Here is a 12,765-nt window from a genome sequence, read left to right as displayed (position 1 = left end):
TTTATGTTCTAATATTAAAAGTGTTTGTCAGCCTAGGCACCATTTGGGGGATCACCAGACTGAATCATAATAAAATCTCCAGGCTTTGAATGTGAGATGATCTTTAAATCATAATGTTGGGGATGACATAGGACAACCATAGAATCACAGAATGGCTTAGGTTGGAAGGGACCTCAGAGGTCATCTACTTCAACCTCCCCACTGTGGGCAGCGACACCTCTCAACTAGACTTGGCTGCTCAAGGCCTCATCCAGCCTGGCCTTAAACAGCCCCAGACAGGAGGCATCCACGACCTCCCTGGGTAGCCTGTTCCAGAGTCTCACCACTCTTGTACTGAAGAACTTCTTCCCAAGATGCAGTCTAAGCCTGCCCTCCCTCAGTTTCAAACCATTCCCCCTTGCCCTGTCTCTAGACACCCTCATGAAAAGTCCCTCTGCCGCCTTCCTGTAGGATCCCTTCAGCTATTGGAAGGCAGCATTAAGGTCCCAGAGTCTTCTCTTCTCTAGGCTCCAGCTCCCTCAGCCTGTCCTCATAGCAGATATGACATTTTACCACCCATCCCCTCCAAAAAAAATTAATCATTTAACTTTCTAACACTCTTGTATGCCACAGGCAAAGCATGCTAAATGCCACATCTTTAAACATGTCCAGGGATGATGGGGATGTTCCAATGCCTGACCACTCTTTCAGGGAATCTTTTTTTCTTCATGTTCAGTCTAAACCGCCCCTGGAGGAGCTTGAGGCTATTCCCCCTCTTGTTAGAATTAGAATTAACCAGGTTGGAATAGACCTTTGAGATCATCGAGTCCAACCTATCCCCCAACACCATCTAATCAACTAAACCATGGCACCAAGCACCCCATCCAGTCTCTTCCTAAACACCTCCAGTGATGGTGACTCCACCACCTCCCTGGGCAGCACATTCCAAAGGCCAATCTCTTTCTGTGAAGAACTTCTTCCTAACATCCAGCCTGAACCTCCCTTGGCACAGCTTGAGACTGTGTCCTCTTGTTCTGGTGCTGGTTGCCTGGGAGAAGAGACCAACCCCTGCCTGGCTACAACCTCCCTTCAGGTAGTTGTAGATAGCAATAAGGTCTGCCCTGAGCCTCCTCCAGGCTAAGCAATCCCAGCTCCCTCAGCTTCTCCTCACAGGGCTGTGCTCCAGACCCCTCCCCAGCTTTGTTGCCCTTCTCTGGACGTGTTCCAGCAAGTCAACCTCCTTCCTAAACTGAGGGGCCCAGAACTAGACACAGTACTCGAGGTGTGGCCTAACCAGTGCTGAGTACAGGGGCAGAATGACCTCCCTGCTCCTGCTGGCCACACTATTCCTAATGCAGGCCAGGATGCCATTGGCCTTCTTGGCCACCTGAGCACACTGCTGGCTCATGTTCAGCTGCTGTCACCCAGTACCCCCAGGTCCCTTACTGCCTGGCCACTCTTGTTCCATCACTGATTGCTTGTTAGAAGAGTCCAGCCCCTACCTCTCTGTGTTGTCTTTTCAGGCAGGTGTAGATGGTGGTAAGGTCTCCTCTCAGCCTCCTCTTCCTCTAACTAACCAGTCCCAGTTCTCTCAGCTGCTCTTCATCAGACTCATTCTCTGAGCCCTCCACCAGCTTAGTTGCTCTTCTTTGCACCCCTTCCAGCCCCTCAATGTCTTTCTGGTATTGAGGTGCCCAAAACTGAACCCAGCACTCGAGGTGAGGCCTCACCAATGCTGAGTACAGGGGGACAATCCCTTCCCTCTCTTGCTGGTCACACCATGGCTGATCCAAACCAGGATGCCCTTGGCTTTCTTTTCCCCCTGGGCATGCTGCTGGCTCATCTTCAGCTGATTGTCAATCAGAACCCCGAGGTCCTTTTCTGCTGGACAGCTTTCCAGCCACACTTCCCTGATCCTGGAGCATGTATGACAGCTGCAGGCACCACTTCAGGCCCTGCTGATGGCGTCTTGTTTGCACACCGAAGTTTGTGTGCAAGGTGCTCATCCCCAGTGATCACCTCTTCTCCCTGCCATCTCCTAGAGGCAGTTGCTGCCAACATCTGTCCATGAGAGGGCTCAGCTACCCCCAAATCCACACCTGCTGACTTGCAGTCCTGTTGTGTGACCTTCACGTGAACACTGAGCAACTTCTGAGGCCCTCGTTTGCATCAGACAAAGTCTTAGGGCAAAATACAAATTCCTGCATAAGGCTCACAAAATTATTTACATTACATGCTGTTTAAAATGGGTCTTCTGACAGAAAGCTCTGTCTGTTGTCTGGCAGTTTGGCTCAGAGCACCAATAAGGTTGCATTCTTCTTGCAGATCCACTTCTTCAGAGTCTGGCAGTTATCGGCTTGGATCATGTCTTTTCTTCTGTAAACAGCACAGTTCTTCTCAGCCTCTTCTCTGTGTTCAGCTATGCTGGTGAGAGAACAAAAGGGATGCAGTGAGTTGTCAGCTTTAAATTCACTGCTGGACAAAATTGTTGATCATATCCTTGTGAGGCGTTTGGGTGGTGCCCATTCAGTAACCCACTGAAGCTACATAGGTGGGATGAATGCTTGCAGCAGAGGCTGCTGGCTGCTGAGGGATGGATGGTCAGAAGTATCAAAGTTACCATGGTAAAGCAGCCCATTATAGTGGCCCTGTGCCTGTGACCAGCCACAGAGTTTCCATTCAGGCTGGCACTCTGGCTGGGTTGCTTCCTGTCAGCTGTCAAAACCCCCTCAGTGATGCTTCTCACCCGAATGAACCAGGCTGCAAAGCCTGCTCTTCAAGGGGAAAGAGCTGTTTCTCAGGGAATGGTGAGCTTCTCAGAAGAGCCATTTGGAGGAGAAAACCTCCACATGCAGCCAAAATGCTGAACTACAGTGTGGTAAGAGCAAGGGGAAGGATCCTTCAGCTGCACAGATGTGCAAGTGTCACATTCAAGGGAGGAAGTCAACACATGGTGTGCAAAGTGAGAGGATTTGTTGGCTGCTTTCAGTGGGAGCAGTGTGTGTTGCTGTCCCTCTGCATTAGTACAGACATGAACTTGAGTGTGGTTACTCTTGCCGGCAGTAAACAAATCTGTTTCCAAAGGTGCCCATCAGGAGCCAGTTATGCTGGAACTGGTCATGAAATAGGTGCCTGGGGTTGCAGGACTAAATCTGTGCTTTGGCAAATGAGCTTGGATTCAGAGTTGTATTTCTGTGCAGGGTACCATGCCAAAGAGACCTCCTCCCTCCAACCCCCACCAAATGATCACCTTTTCCCTTTTGCTCTGGGATCTGCAACTGAACTCCGTTGTGTTTTCATGTCCTGCATCTTCAACCCAATCCAGATGTATTTGGTATCTTTCTCTTTATTGTCTATAAATTCCTGTGGAACAAGTAGAAGCATGTTACCCAAAAGCAGAGATTTTTCTCCTGTGCTCAGGTCACAGCCCTGTCTTTTGAACAGGTTTTGTGGGTGCCACAGGATAGGAAAGACACTGGGGTCCTGGAGCATGTCCAGAGAAGAACAACGAGACTGGTGAGGGCTTTGGAGAGCATCATACAAGAGGAGTGTGAGGGAGCTGAGGTTGTTTAGTCTGGTGAAGAGAAGGCTGAGGGGAGAACTCTTTAGACCTACCAGAAAGGAGGTTGGAGTGAGGCTGGTGTTGGTCTCCTCTCCCAGGTAACCAGTGACAGGACAAGAGGAAATGGGTTTGGGCTGTGCCGGGGGAGGTTTAGGTTGGACATTGGGAGAAACTTCTTTACTGTGAGGGGTGAGGGGTTGGAACAGGCCCAGGGAGGTGGTGGAGTCACTATCCCTGGAGGTGTTCAGGAAGCTTAGATTTAGTACTTCATGATACGGTTTTAGTGGTCATGGTAGTTGGGTTGCAGTTGGACTCAATGATCTTAAAGGTCTTTTCCAACCCTAATGAGTCCTTGACTCTGTGAGTCTATAACTCTATGAGTCCATGATTCTATATATTCCCTCTCATGGGGAGTCAGGGCAGGGATCCAGCCATGGTAAAGCAGCCCATTACACTGGTCCATGTGCCTGTGACCAGCCAGAGAGCTTCTGTTCAGGCTGACACTCTGGCTGGGTTGCTTCCTGTTGGCTGTTGAAAAGCCCTCAGTGGTGCTCCTCACCCCAATGAACCAGGCTGCAAAGCCTGCTCTTTAAGATAAATGAGCTATTTCTGAAGGAATTGTGAGCTTCTTAGAAGGGCTATTTGGTGATTCCTTGCCATTCATTATCCCAAAGGAAAATGAGAAGGAGGTTTTGCTGTTTGAATTTCCATTTAGTAGTTCAATCAGATTTCTCTCCCCAAAGCAAAGTACTGGAAATGGTTGGGAAGTCTCCAGGATTTCCTCCTCTCAGTAAAACTACTCTAGCTTCCACAATTGCATCTTTTGTGCTTCTCTTCAGCTCTACTCTGTTGCCACTCTCAAGACAAGCTCCTCTCTGTGGAGAGTCAGATGCTCTGCTCTTGCCTGCAGGTACACCTGATATCTGGGCCATGTTTGACTAAGGCAGATGCCTGTTGCAGTTTTAGGGCTGATGCATGTCTCACCATCTCAGTTTCATCTTCAAAGACAAGAAGCTGGGATTTCCTGGCCAAACAGTTTCTCTGGCTGTCATCCCAGCTCACAGCCTCCTCAGAGAAGTAGTAACATCTCCCTCTGTGCAGCTGCCACCCAGGTGGACACAGCTCACATGTTGTTTCTGTGGGTGGAAAGAGAGAACCATTAGCTCATACCCTGACTAGTTCCAGTTTCCTTTTAACATTTTATGTCCATGTGCTTGCCTGGCTGGTCCATAAGTAACCAGTCTCCAGTCCCAAGTATGTGTTTGCTGCATGTGAAGGGAGGTTTGAAGGCTCCAGTGTCACCACTCAGCTGCCAACTCCCCTGTCATGGTGCTGTGCACTTTTGCACTCCCACTGCACATCACCAGGCTCTCTGCCTCCTTGTGAGCCACCTCAGTGGAGAGCACCAGGAGGACATAGAGCTTCTCAGAGAGGCATTTGGTCCTCTCACACGCAGTCCTTGTGAGCAGACACTGTGCAATGTGACATGCTGGAGCAATGTGGTGCTGGAGTGGGTGCAAAGAAGAACAACTAAGCTGATGGAGGGCCCAGACAACGAGCCTCATCATCCTCTACAACTACCTGAAAGGACAATAGAGAGAGGTAGGTGCCAGTCTCTTCTCACAGGTAGTAAGTGATAGAACAAGAAGGAGCAGCCTCAAGCGGCTCCAGGGGAAGTTTAGGCCGAACACGAGGAAAAAATTTGCCCTGCAAGAGTGGTCAGGCATTGGAACAGGCTGCCCAGGGAGGTGGGAGAGTCACCATTCCTGGAGGTGTTTAGAGGTCATTTAGATGTGGCACTTAGCAATATGGTTTAGTGGTGAACTTGGTAGAGTGGGCTTGATGGTTGGACCTGATGGTCTCCTGGGTGTTGTTTGTACCTGATGATCTTAACGGTCTATGACTCTATGATTCTATGCTGTGGAGTGTGTGAATTTGACACATGATGTGACTGGAAATCACAGGCACCCATGACATCCAAACTATGCCTGTGGTGCTGGAGAAGGTCCTGTGTGACGTAAGGGAAGCAGTGCTCTTCCCAGGTCTACTTCCCATTTCACTCAGAGCATCTGGGAGGAGCTTCTCCCTTACATTGTTTGTTTGGCTTCCTCTAAGGTTTAAAGTAACATCATTGGTCTCAGCCCATAGAAAACCATTAACATTTCCCCCCCAAAACAAGAGATCCACAATGAAAGGAGGGTCTTCCCTTCCCTGATCCTTGGGGGGGGGGGGGGGGGGGAATGAAGAGCTAGATTCCCTCCCACTCTTTGTGAACAATTATTGTCTGGAAAGTGTTCCCTAGGGCAAAAGGATGAGCTACTTTATATGGCATTGCTGACAGCAAGGCCTGGCAGAAAAGAAGTGTAAAGTACTATAAACTGTTTACACCAAAGGAGAAGGGAAATTATTGCCATTAAACTGTTAGTTTAGATCCTGTCATCACTGCTCTGCAGGAACACCATGCCCTCTGGGCAGTACAACACAATCTCTTGGATGTCAATGAGTCATGGTATTTAAAAACCCAAGAGCATCTTAAAAGTTCTTCTGCTGCTGCTGAGAAAATGACCACAGTTCATTGTTGCCTTGCTGTTCCTGTTTGAATTCAGTGATTCAGAGCATTGTGATACGGGGTGGTTTTAGTCAGACCGTCTGGGTTCAAACTACTCCATGATGGTCATCACAGGAGCAAACGGGGTGCACCCCATACTCTGCTTGAGTTCTGTCTCCTCTGTAGTCTGGAGAACACTGAGAGGGGATCTTACTAATGTTTGTAAATAATCTGAAGGATGAGTGTCAAGAAAAAGGACCCAGGCTCTTTTCAATGGGGTCCTGTAAAATTCCGTGTGAACATAAGGAGAAAATTCCACTGTGAGAGTGCCAGAGCCCTGGAGCAGGCTGTCCAGAGAGGTTGTGGAGTCTCCTTCTCTGGAGACATTCCAAACCTGCCTGGGTGTGTTCCTGTGTGACTTGCCCTAGGTGATCCTGCTTTGGGTTGGACTCTATGATCTCCAGAGGTCCCTTCCAACCCCTACAATTCTATGATTCTAGCAGTGAGTTCCCATAAACTACAGGGTCTCATAGAAATGGGAACAGAGACAACAGCAGTGTGCACACACCACTTCCCCCACCTCTTCTGTGACTTTCCTCACCCTGTCCATCTTCACACAGTTCCTCCATGAGCCATTTCAGAAGCACCACTGAGTCAGCCTTCTCAGAGGAAAGGTGGTTGCCACTGCTATTTACACCATACTGGGACAAACTTTCTGATTTTCCAGATCTGCCCTTCAAAACTTGAACAACAAAAGAGAGATTATGGTTAACAAGAGGGAAATGTAGTCTTTGTGTCCAGTGTTACACTGTGAATGTGAAGATGTCTGTGTGTACATTAGGGGGGTAGACACAGTTATGAGCATAATATCCTTTGCAGAAGAGGTGTTGGGTGCACAGGACACTTGAACCTCAGGGTGGGAGAAGAGTCACCCAGATGCTCCACTGAAACCAGCAGCCCTCTGTGTGGAACAGAATCCTGAACTACTTCATCCCACATTGCTTCCTCTTTAAAGTGAGGGTGGTGAGACACTGGAACAGGCTGCCTAGGGAAGTTGTGGATGCTCCCTCCCTGATGGTGTTCCAGGCCAGGTTGGATGAGGCCTTGAGCAACCTGGTCCAGTGGGAGATGTCCCTACCCATGGCAGGCGGGTTGGAACTAGATGATGTTCAAGGCCCCTTCCAACCTAAGCCATTCTATGATCTATGAGCATATCATGACTGTAAGGGGTTGGCAAAGGGCATAGATGCTGAATAAAGTAATAAAGTGGAGAGGACAGAAAAAGAAAATAGGCTTTTCACTGTTCATAGTCAAATGTATAAATAACACAAAATATTTTGGTGAGGTCTTAGGGAGGGTTGGATGTTTTTTTCTGGAGTGTTTCAAGACTGTTTTCTCTTAGGAAATTAATATCTTCTTGGGAGCAGTTCTTGCATAACTGGGGTATAGAATTCATAGAGTCACAGAATGGCTGTGGATTATGATAGCACTAATACCAGGGAGCTTTGATTAAATTCATTTAGCTGAAGTGTGACTTTTGTTTGTTTGCATCTACAAAGTGATGAAGTGAAATGGCCTCAAAATAGCATCATGTGTGCAACTTTGATTTTGTAAGGCAGTAAAGCCAAATGTTTTACCATAATGCAATGAAAGTTGCACCAGGGAAGGGTTAGGTTGGTTATTAGAAGAAAATTCTTCACTGAAAGGGCTCTTAAACACTGGAACAGGTTCCTCATGGTGGTGGTGGAATCCCCAAGCCTAGAGGTAGGTGTTTCAAAGAGGCCGAGATGTGGTGCCGAGGGACGTGGCTCAGCACCAGAGTTGGTAGAGTTAGAGGATGGTTGGACTCAATGATCTTACAGGTCTTTTCCACCAAAACAATTCTGCAATCCTGTGATGGTATGAAATCTGCTTCTACAGCCTTTCACCATCACTGACGACATAGCAGACTGCAGCAGCTCCCCTCCATCTGCACTACATGTTCATTTGGTAGTGCATAAGACCCTTAATGGGAAGGTCATGAGTTCAAGCTTGCAGTGGGCAGTAGTGTCCTCCCTACTCTAGTCATGAGGTCTGTGGTGACAGGTTGGACTCGATGATCTTTGAGGTCTCTTCCAACCTTAGTGATACTGAATACTGAAATATTATACACATGACAGGTGCTAGTTTCTCCCTTTGGGATACTCCATTTAGTTCCCTGTATGACTTGACACCTTTACTGCAACACTAAGGGAATTTTTCTCTCAGCATCACTCTGCTTGTGAAGTTCAGTCACACCTGCAACAAAGAGATGAAGGGGGAGGTAGGATCTACTCACATGGCTTGGCTAGCATCACTGTGATGCTTAGCAGGATGAGCACAAGGACTCCCAGGACCATTGCCATGTAGAACCAGACCGAGCGCCCACGTTGGCAGCCTGGGAGGGAGGCAGGAGGAAGAGCAGATTAAGGTCTTTGTCTTGTTAAAATCAACACTGCTTTATGAATATCCATTTCTTATGTGGAAACAACAGAGAAACCATCTGCTGAAGCCAGCCTGCTGTGTGAAGGATGTGGGGATATTTCACTTATTAAAAATTTGCAACCACTTTGCATCACTGAAACTGAAATGAAAAGGTCATTTTGTCAGAAAGAGCGAGTGATTGTCAATCAATGATGCCACTAACCATGCCTTTTTTCTCCTTTGGGCTCCTCAAGTGTTGCTTCCATTCACCTACCCACCCACACCTGCAAGGCCCAGCAAAGCAATTCAGAGAACGCATCAGGGATGGTCTGTGGTAGGTTGCTCCTCTCTGGTCTCCCTCTCTTGTGTTCAGGTGCCTGCCCTGGGGCTGAAAGCTACCTTAGCTGAATGCAGAGAAAAAGCAAAACATCTCCTAATGACACCATAGCCCAGTGAGGAACATCTGAGCAAGCACCTCTCTGGCCATTTGGTGTGCATTAGCTCCTGAGAGTGAAACACTCAGGAAGAGGATGGACTGAGGACATTTGGGGTCAAGGTGCCATTTCCACTGCTCAGGGATGTCCAATGACAGGACAAAGAGCAATGGGTGCAAGCTGGAGCAGAGGAGGTTCCATGTGAACAGAAGTAGAAAGTGCCAGAGCCCTGGAGCAGGCTGCCCAGAGAGGCTGTGGTAGTTTCCTTCTCTGGAGAGGTTCCAAGCCAACCTGGATGTGTTCCTGTGTGACCTAGTCTAGATGATCCTGCTCTGGCAGGAAGGTTGGACTGGATGATCTTTGGAGGTCCCATCTAACCCCTACCATTCTGTAATGCTGTGATCTATAATTGGCAATCAACAATTAAAGAAAAGAGCACAGTACCAGAAGTGGAAGTGTCTGATTTGCTGCTTCCTTTGGGTTTTGGCTTCACAGGCAGCTCAGCATAAGTGATGGTGTTTCCTGTAAGAAGCAGGGACATGCTGACATGTGCAAGCCATGAAGCGCAAGCCATGAAGTGGAGAAACAATAAAGGAGACAAATCTGTATAATGAAGGGCCTGTGTTTCCAGACCTGTTGGTTCAGCTATTTTTTCTGTGAGAATCAACTGAGAAGATGATGACTTAAATTTTCCTGCTGCTGTCAGGAAGTAACTAAAAGCCTCCTCCAGAACCTTTGCTTGAACTACTTGGGTCACGTGTGGCTGGACCAGCAGGCAGGCAGACTGACTGAAGGACAGGTAAGATCTGGGTTCTATCCACACAAAACATCTCATTTGGTGCCACATGAGGAAGCATCATAGGGGCTTTAAGGGTGTCAGAGTGGTGACCACTTTGTGGAGCAGGGAGATGCCAAAGGGGAAACTGCTGCTCAGAGAGATGCTTCTGCAGCAGTCCTGGACTGCATCAAAACCAGCATGGCCAGCAGGCAGAGAGGTGATTCTGCCCCTCTGCTCTGCTCTGTTGAGACCTCACCTGCAGTGCTGTGTCCAGCTCTGGAGTCCTCAGCGCAGGAAGAACACAGACCTGATGGAGAGGGTCCAGAGGAGGCCACAAAAGTGGTTAGAGGGTTGGAGCACCTCTGCTACGAGGACAGGCTGAGTGAACTGGGGTTGTCCGGCCTGGAGAGGAGAAGGCTCCAGGCAGACCTAATAGCAGCCTGCCAGTACCCAAAGGGGGCTACAAGAAGGCTGCAGAGGGCCTGTTTGCAAAGGTGGGGGATATCCCTGCCCATGGTGGGGGGGATAGAACTAGGTGGTCCCTAAGGTCCCTTTAAACTCAATCCACTCTATGATTCTGTGATTCAGAGCACCCTCATCACTATTAATCTACACTGAAGTAGAACATCTTGCAAAAATGCTTATTAAACAATGTTGTTTCCTTAATTAAATACATTAATTGCTAATAAACCTTGAAAGCATGGAAATCTCATCTAACTCCAACCACAGGTACTCCCTGTTTGCTCATAGTGAGAAGCTGCCATTCATGTTAGCTGTGATCCAGGATTTTGACAAAGTGCTTTCTAAAAGTAACTAATTGTTATTATTTTTACAGGTAGTGGAAATTGTATTTCTATAGACATAGTTTAAATCATCTCCTGGTACCCTGAATATTGGCTTAAATCTTTATCTTTTATTGTGAATACGTGAAGTGATCACAGACTGAAAATGTGGCTCTGGGAAATTAAAGGGGAAGAGCAGGATGATTTTAGCAGTAAGACAGTGCTTCCTTCAGTGCCACCAGTATTCTGATTTACTAGTTAATTTACTACTCCTCTTCTATGGAGACATCAGAAAACATACTGATCTGATTTTTGGACTTGGTAGTCATTTTATGGAGCATACTCTAATAGGATGTTCATCATATTTCATAGATTCATGGAATGGTTTGGGTTGGAAGGGACCATAAAGATCATCCAGTTCCAACCCCCCTGCCATGGGCAGGGACACCTTCCACTAGCCCAGGCTGCTCAAGGTCTCATCCAACCTGGCCTTGAACACCTCCAGGCAGGGGCATCCATGACCTCCCTGGGCAACCTGTTCCAGTGTCACCGCCCTCACTGGAAAGAATGTCTTCCTAATCTTCAGTCTCAATCTACCCTCCTCAAGCTTCAATCCATTCCCTCTTGTCCTATTAGTACAAGTCCTTGTAAACAGTCCCTTCCCGGCTCTCTTGCAGACCTGCTTCAGGTACTGAAAGGCTGCTCGAAGGTCTCCTCAGAGACTTTTCTTCAGGCTGAAGTGCCCCAACTCTCACAGCCTGTCCCCATAGGTGAGATTCACATTTAAAAAAGAAAAAGATTATGCACCTTATTCAGAAAGAACAATGTTTGTTTCTCAGCCTGTTACTTAAAGCAAGCAATCAGGACAGAGGTAATACCCCACAGTGATACTGGCTGAGGAGTAGCTCTGCTGATTTGCATCCCGTGATGATCCCTTTCACCTTGTGCAAGTTTTCAGTCTTTCTGTGACTTCTGTGCGCAGCATTTTATAGCACTATTCTGGTCTTATCCAGTGACAGTCTTTAAAACACAAGAGAGAGAAAAACAGCGAGAAAAGAGTGCGTGACTGAGGGCTAAGGAGAGGTTTTACCTGGAGCTGATGTCCCAGAAGGAATGTGCTGTCCTTCCCTTGGTAGTATTGCCACATCTGCATATGTGATATCACCTGCCATTGGTGCCTGGCTTATGGGAAGAGCTGGTTTATTGCAGTGGTTGCAACCTGTATGAGCTTTGCCTGCCTCCAGAAGTGTACATATGCTGTGCTATGCCCATGAGGAAGGCTGAGCAACAGATTAAAAAAGGAAGGAAGTTACTTATTTCAATACAGCTTCAAAGACTATTTTCAGCCACCATTGTGACTCTTTTGTGTGATCTTTTACCCTTCAGCATACAGAAGGGGGGGAAAAAAAGAAGATATAAAATTAGTATCTTTATTAATCTAAACCATTTCTCATTGGCCAAAGCAGAGCAAAGTTGCTAAGGAATAGTGAAAAGTGGAACAAAAGGTTTGCTGCTACTGCAGTACAGTCTGTGTTGTGGATATATTATGCCCATGTGCATGATCTGCACCAAAAAGGAAGGTAAACAGGATATATAGCAGTATAAGGTAGTGTGGGACCAATGCAACTGCAACCACAGTTGAAGCTATAAAAATATAACTCACAATTCTAACCTGCTCCATCCACTAATTACCATAATGGTCTAACAACTGAATTTACATTGTATTGCTGATGCCTTAAACTTAACTCCAGATAAAATAATATCATAGAAAGGTTTGGGTCAGAAGGGACCTCCACAGGTCATCTAGTCCAACCCCCCTGCAGTCAGCAGCGACATTCTCCACTAGAGCAGCTTGCTCAGAGCCTTGTCCAGCCTGATCTTGAATATCTCCATGGATGGGCCTCTACCACTCCCCTGGGCAACCTGTTCCAGTGTTCCACTACCCTGATGGGAAAGTAATATGATCAATGCCTTTTAAAAGAATGCTTCAGCACTTCACTGTAGCAGTAGTTACAAGGGCTTGAGCTATCTGATGTTTGAGACTGAATTGCCTTTAATTCCTAGCTCATGATCCATGTGTTTGCTGCAGGATATTTCGGTAGTGTTTTTGTCTTCTATTTTGGAAACAGACACCCAAAAGCCCCACAGATCTGAACTGAAACTTAAAGCCCTTCTAAAACCTAAAAATACTTTTCAGAACACACAGACACAAAGTTCTGCATAGTCACATTCCTGATATT

The 12,765-nt window shown here is 47.2% G+C and overlaps 1 protein-coding gene across 1 annotated transcript; it reads right to left on the bottom strand.

Moving 5' to 3' along the window:
• Nucleotides 1-1,831: 1,831 nt before the first annotated feature.
• On the bottom strand, nucleotides 1,832-11,697 carry LOC137442712 (killer cell lectin-like receptor subfamily F member 1). The gene is made up of 7 exons (XM_068141675.1): nucleotides 11,616-11,697; nucleotides 9,410-9,487; nucleotides 8,407-8,505; nucleotides 6,691-6,831; nucleotides 4,526-4,677; nucleotides 3,230-3,342; nucleotides 1,832-2,403 (listed from the first exon to the last, which is right to left on the bottom strand). The coding sequence occupies exons 1-7, from the start codon at nucleotides 11,695-11,697 to the stop codon at nucleotides 2,271-2,273; spliced, it is 798 nt and encodes a 265-aa protein (XP_067997776.1). The 3' UTR covers nucleotides 1,832-2,270.
• Nucleotides 11,698-12,765: the final 1,068 nt, after the last annotated feature.

Source organism: Melanerpes formicivorus, unplaced genomic scaffold, assembly GCF_026170545.1.
Source record: "Melanerpes formicivorus ecotype bairdi unplaced genomic scaffold, bMelFor1.0.p_v2 SCAF_8, whole genome shotgun sequence".
Lineage (NCBI taxonomy): Eukaryota > Metazoa > Chordata > Aves > Piciformes > Picidae > Melanerpes > Melanerpes formicivorus.
This window is presented reverse-complemented; position numbering and strand designations above follow the sequence as displayed.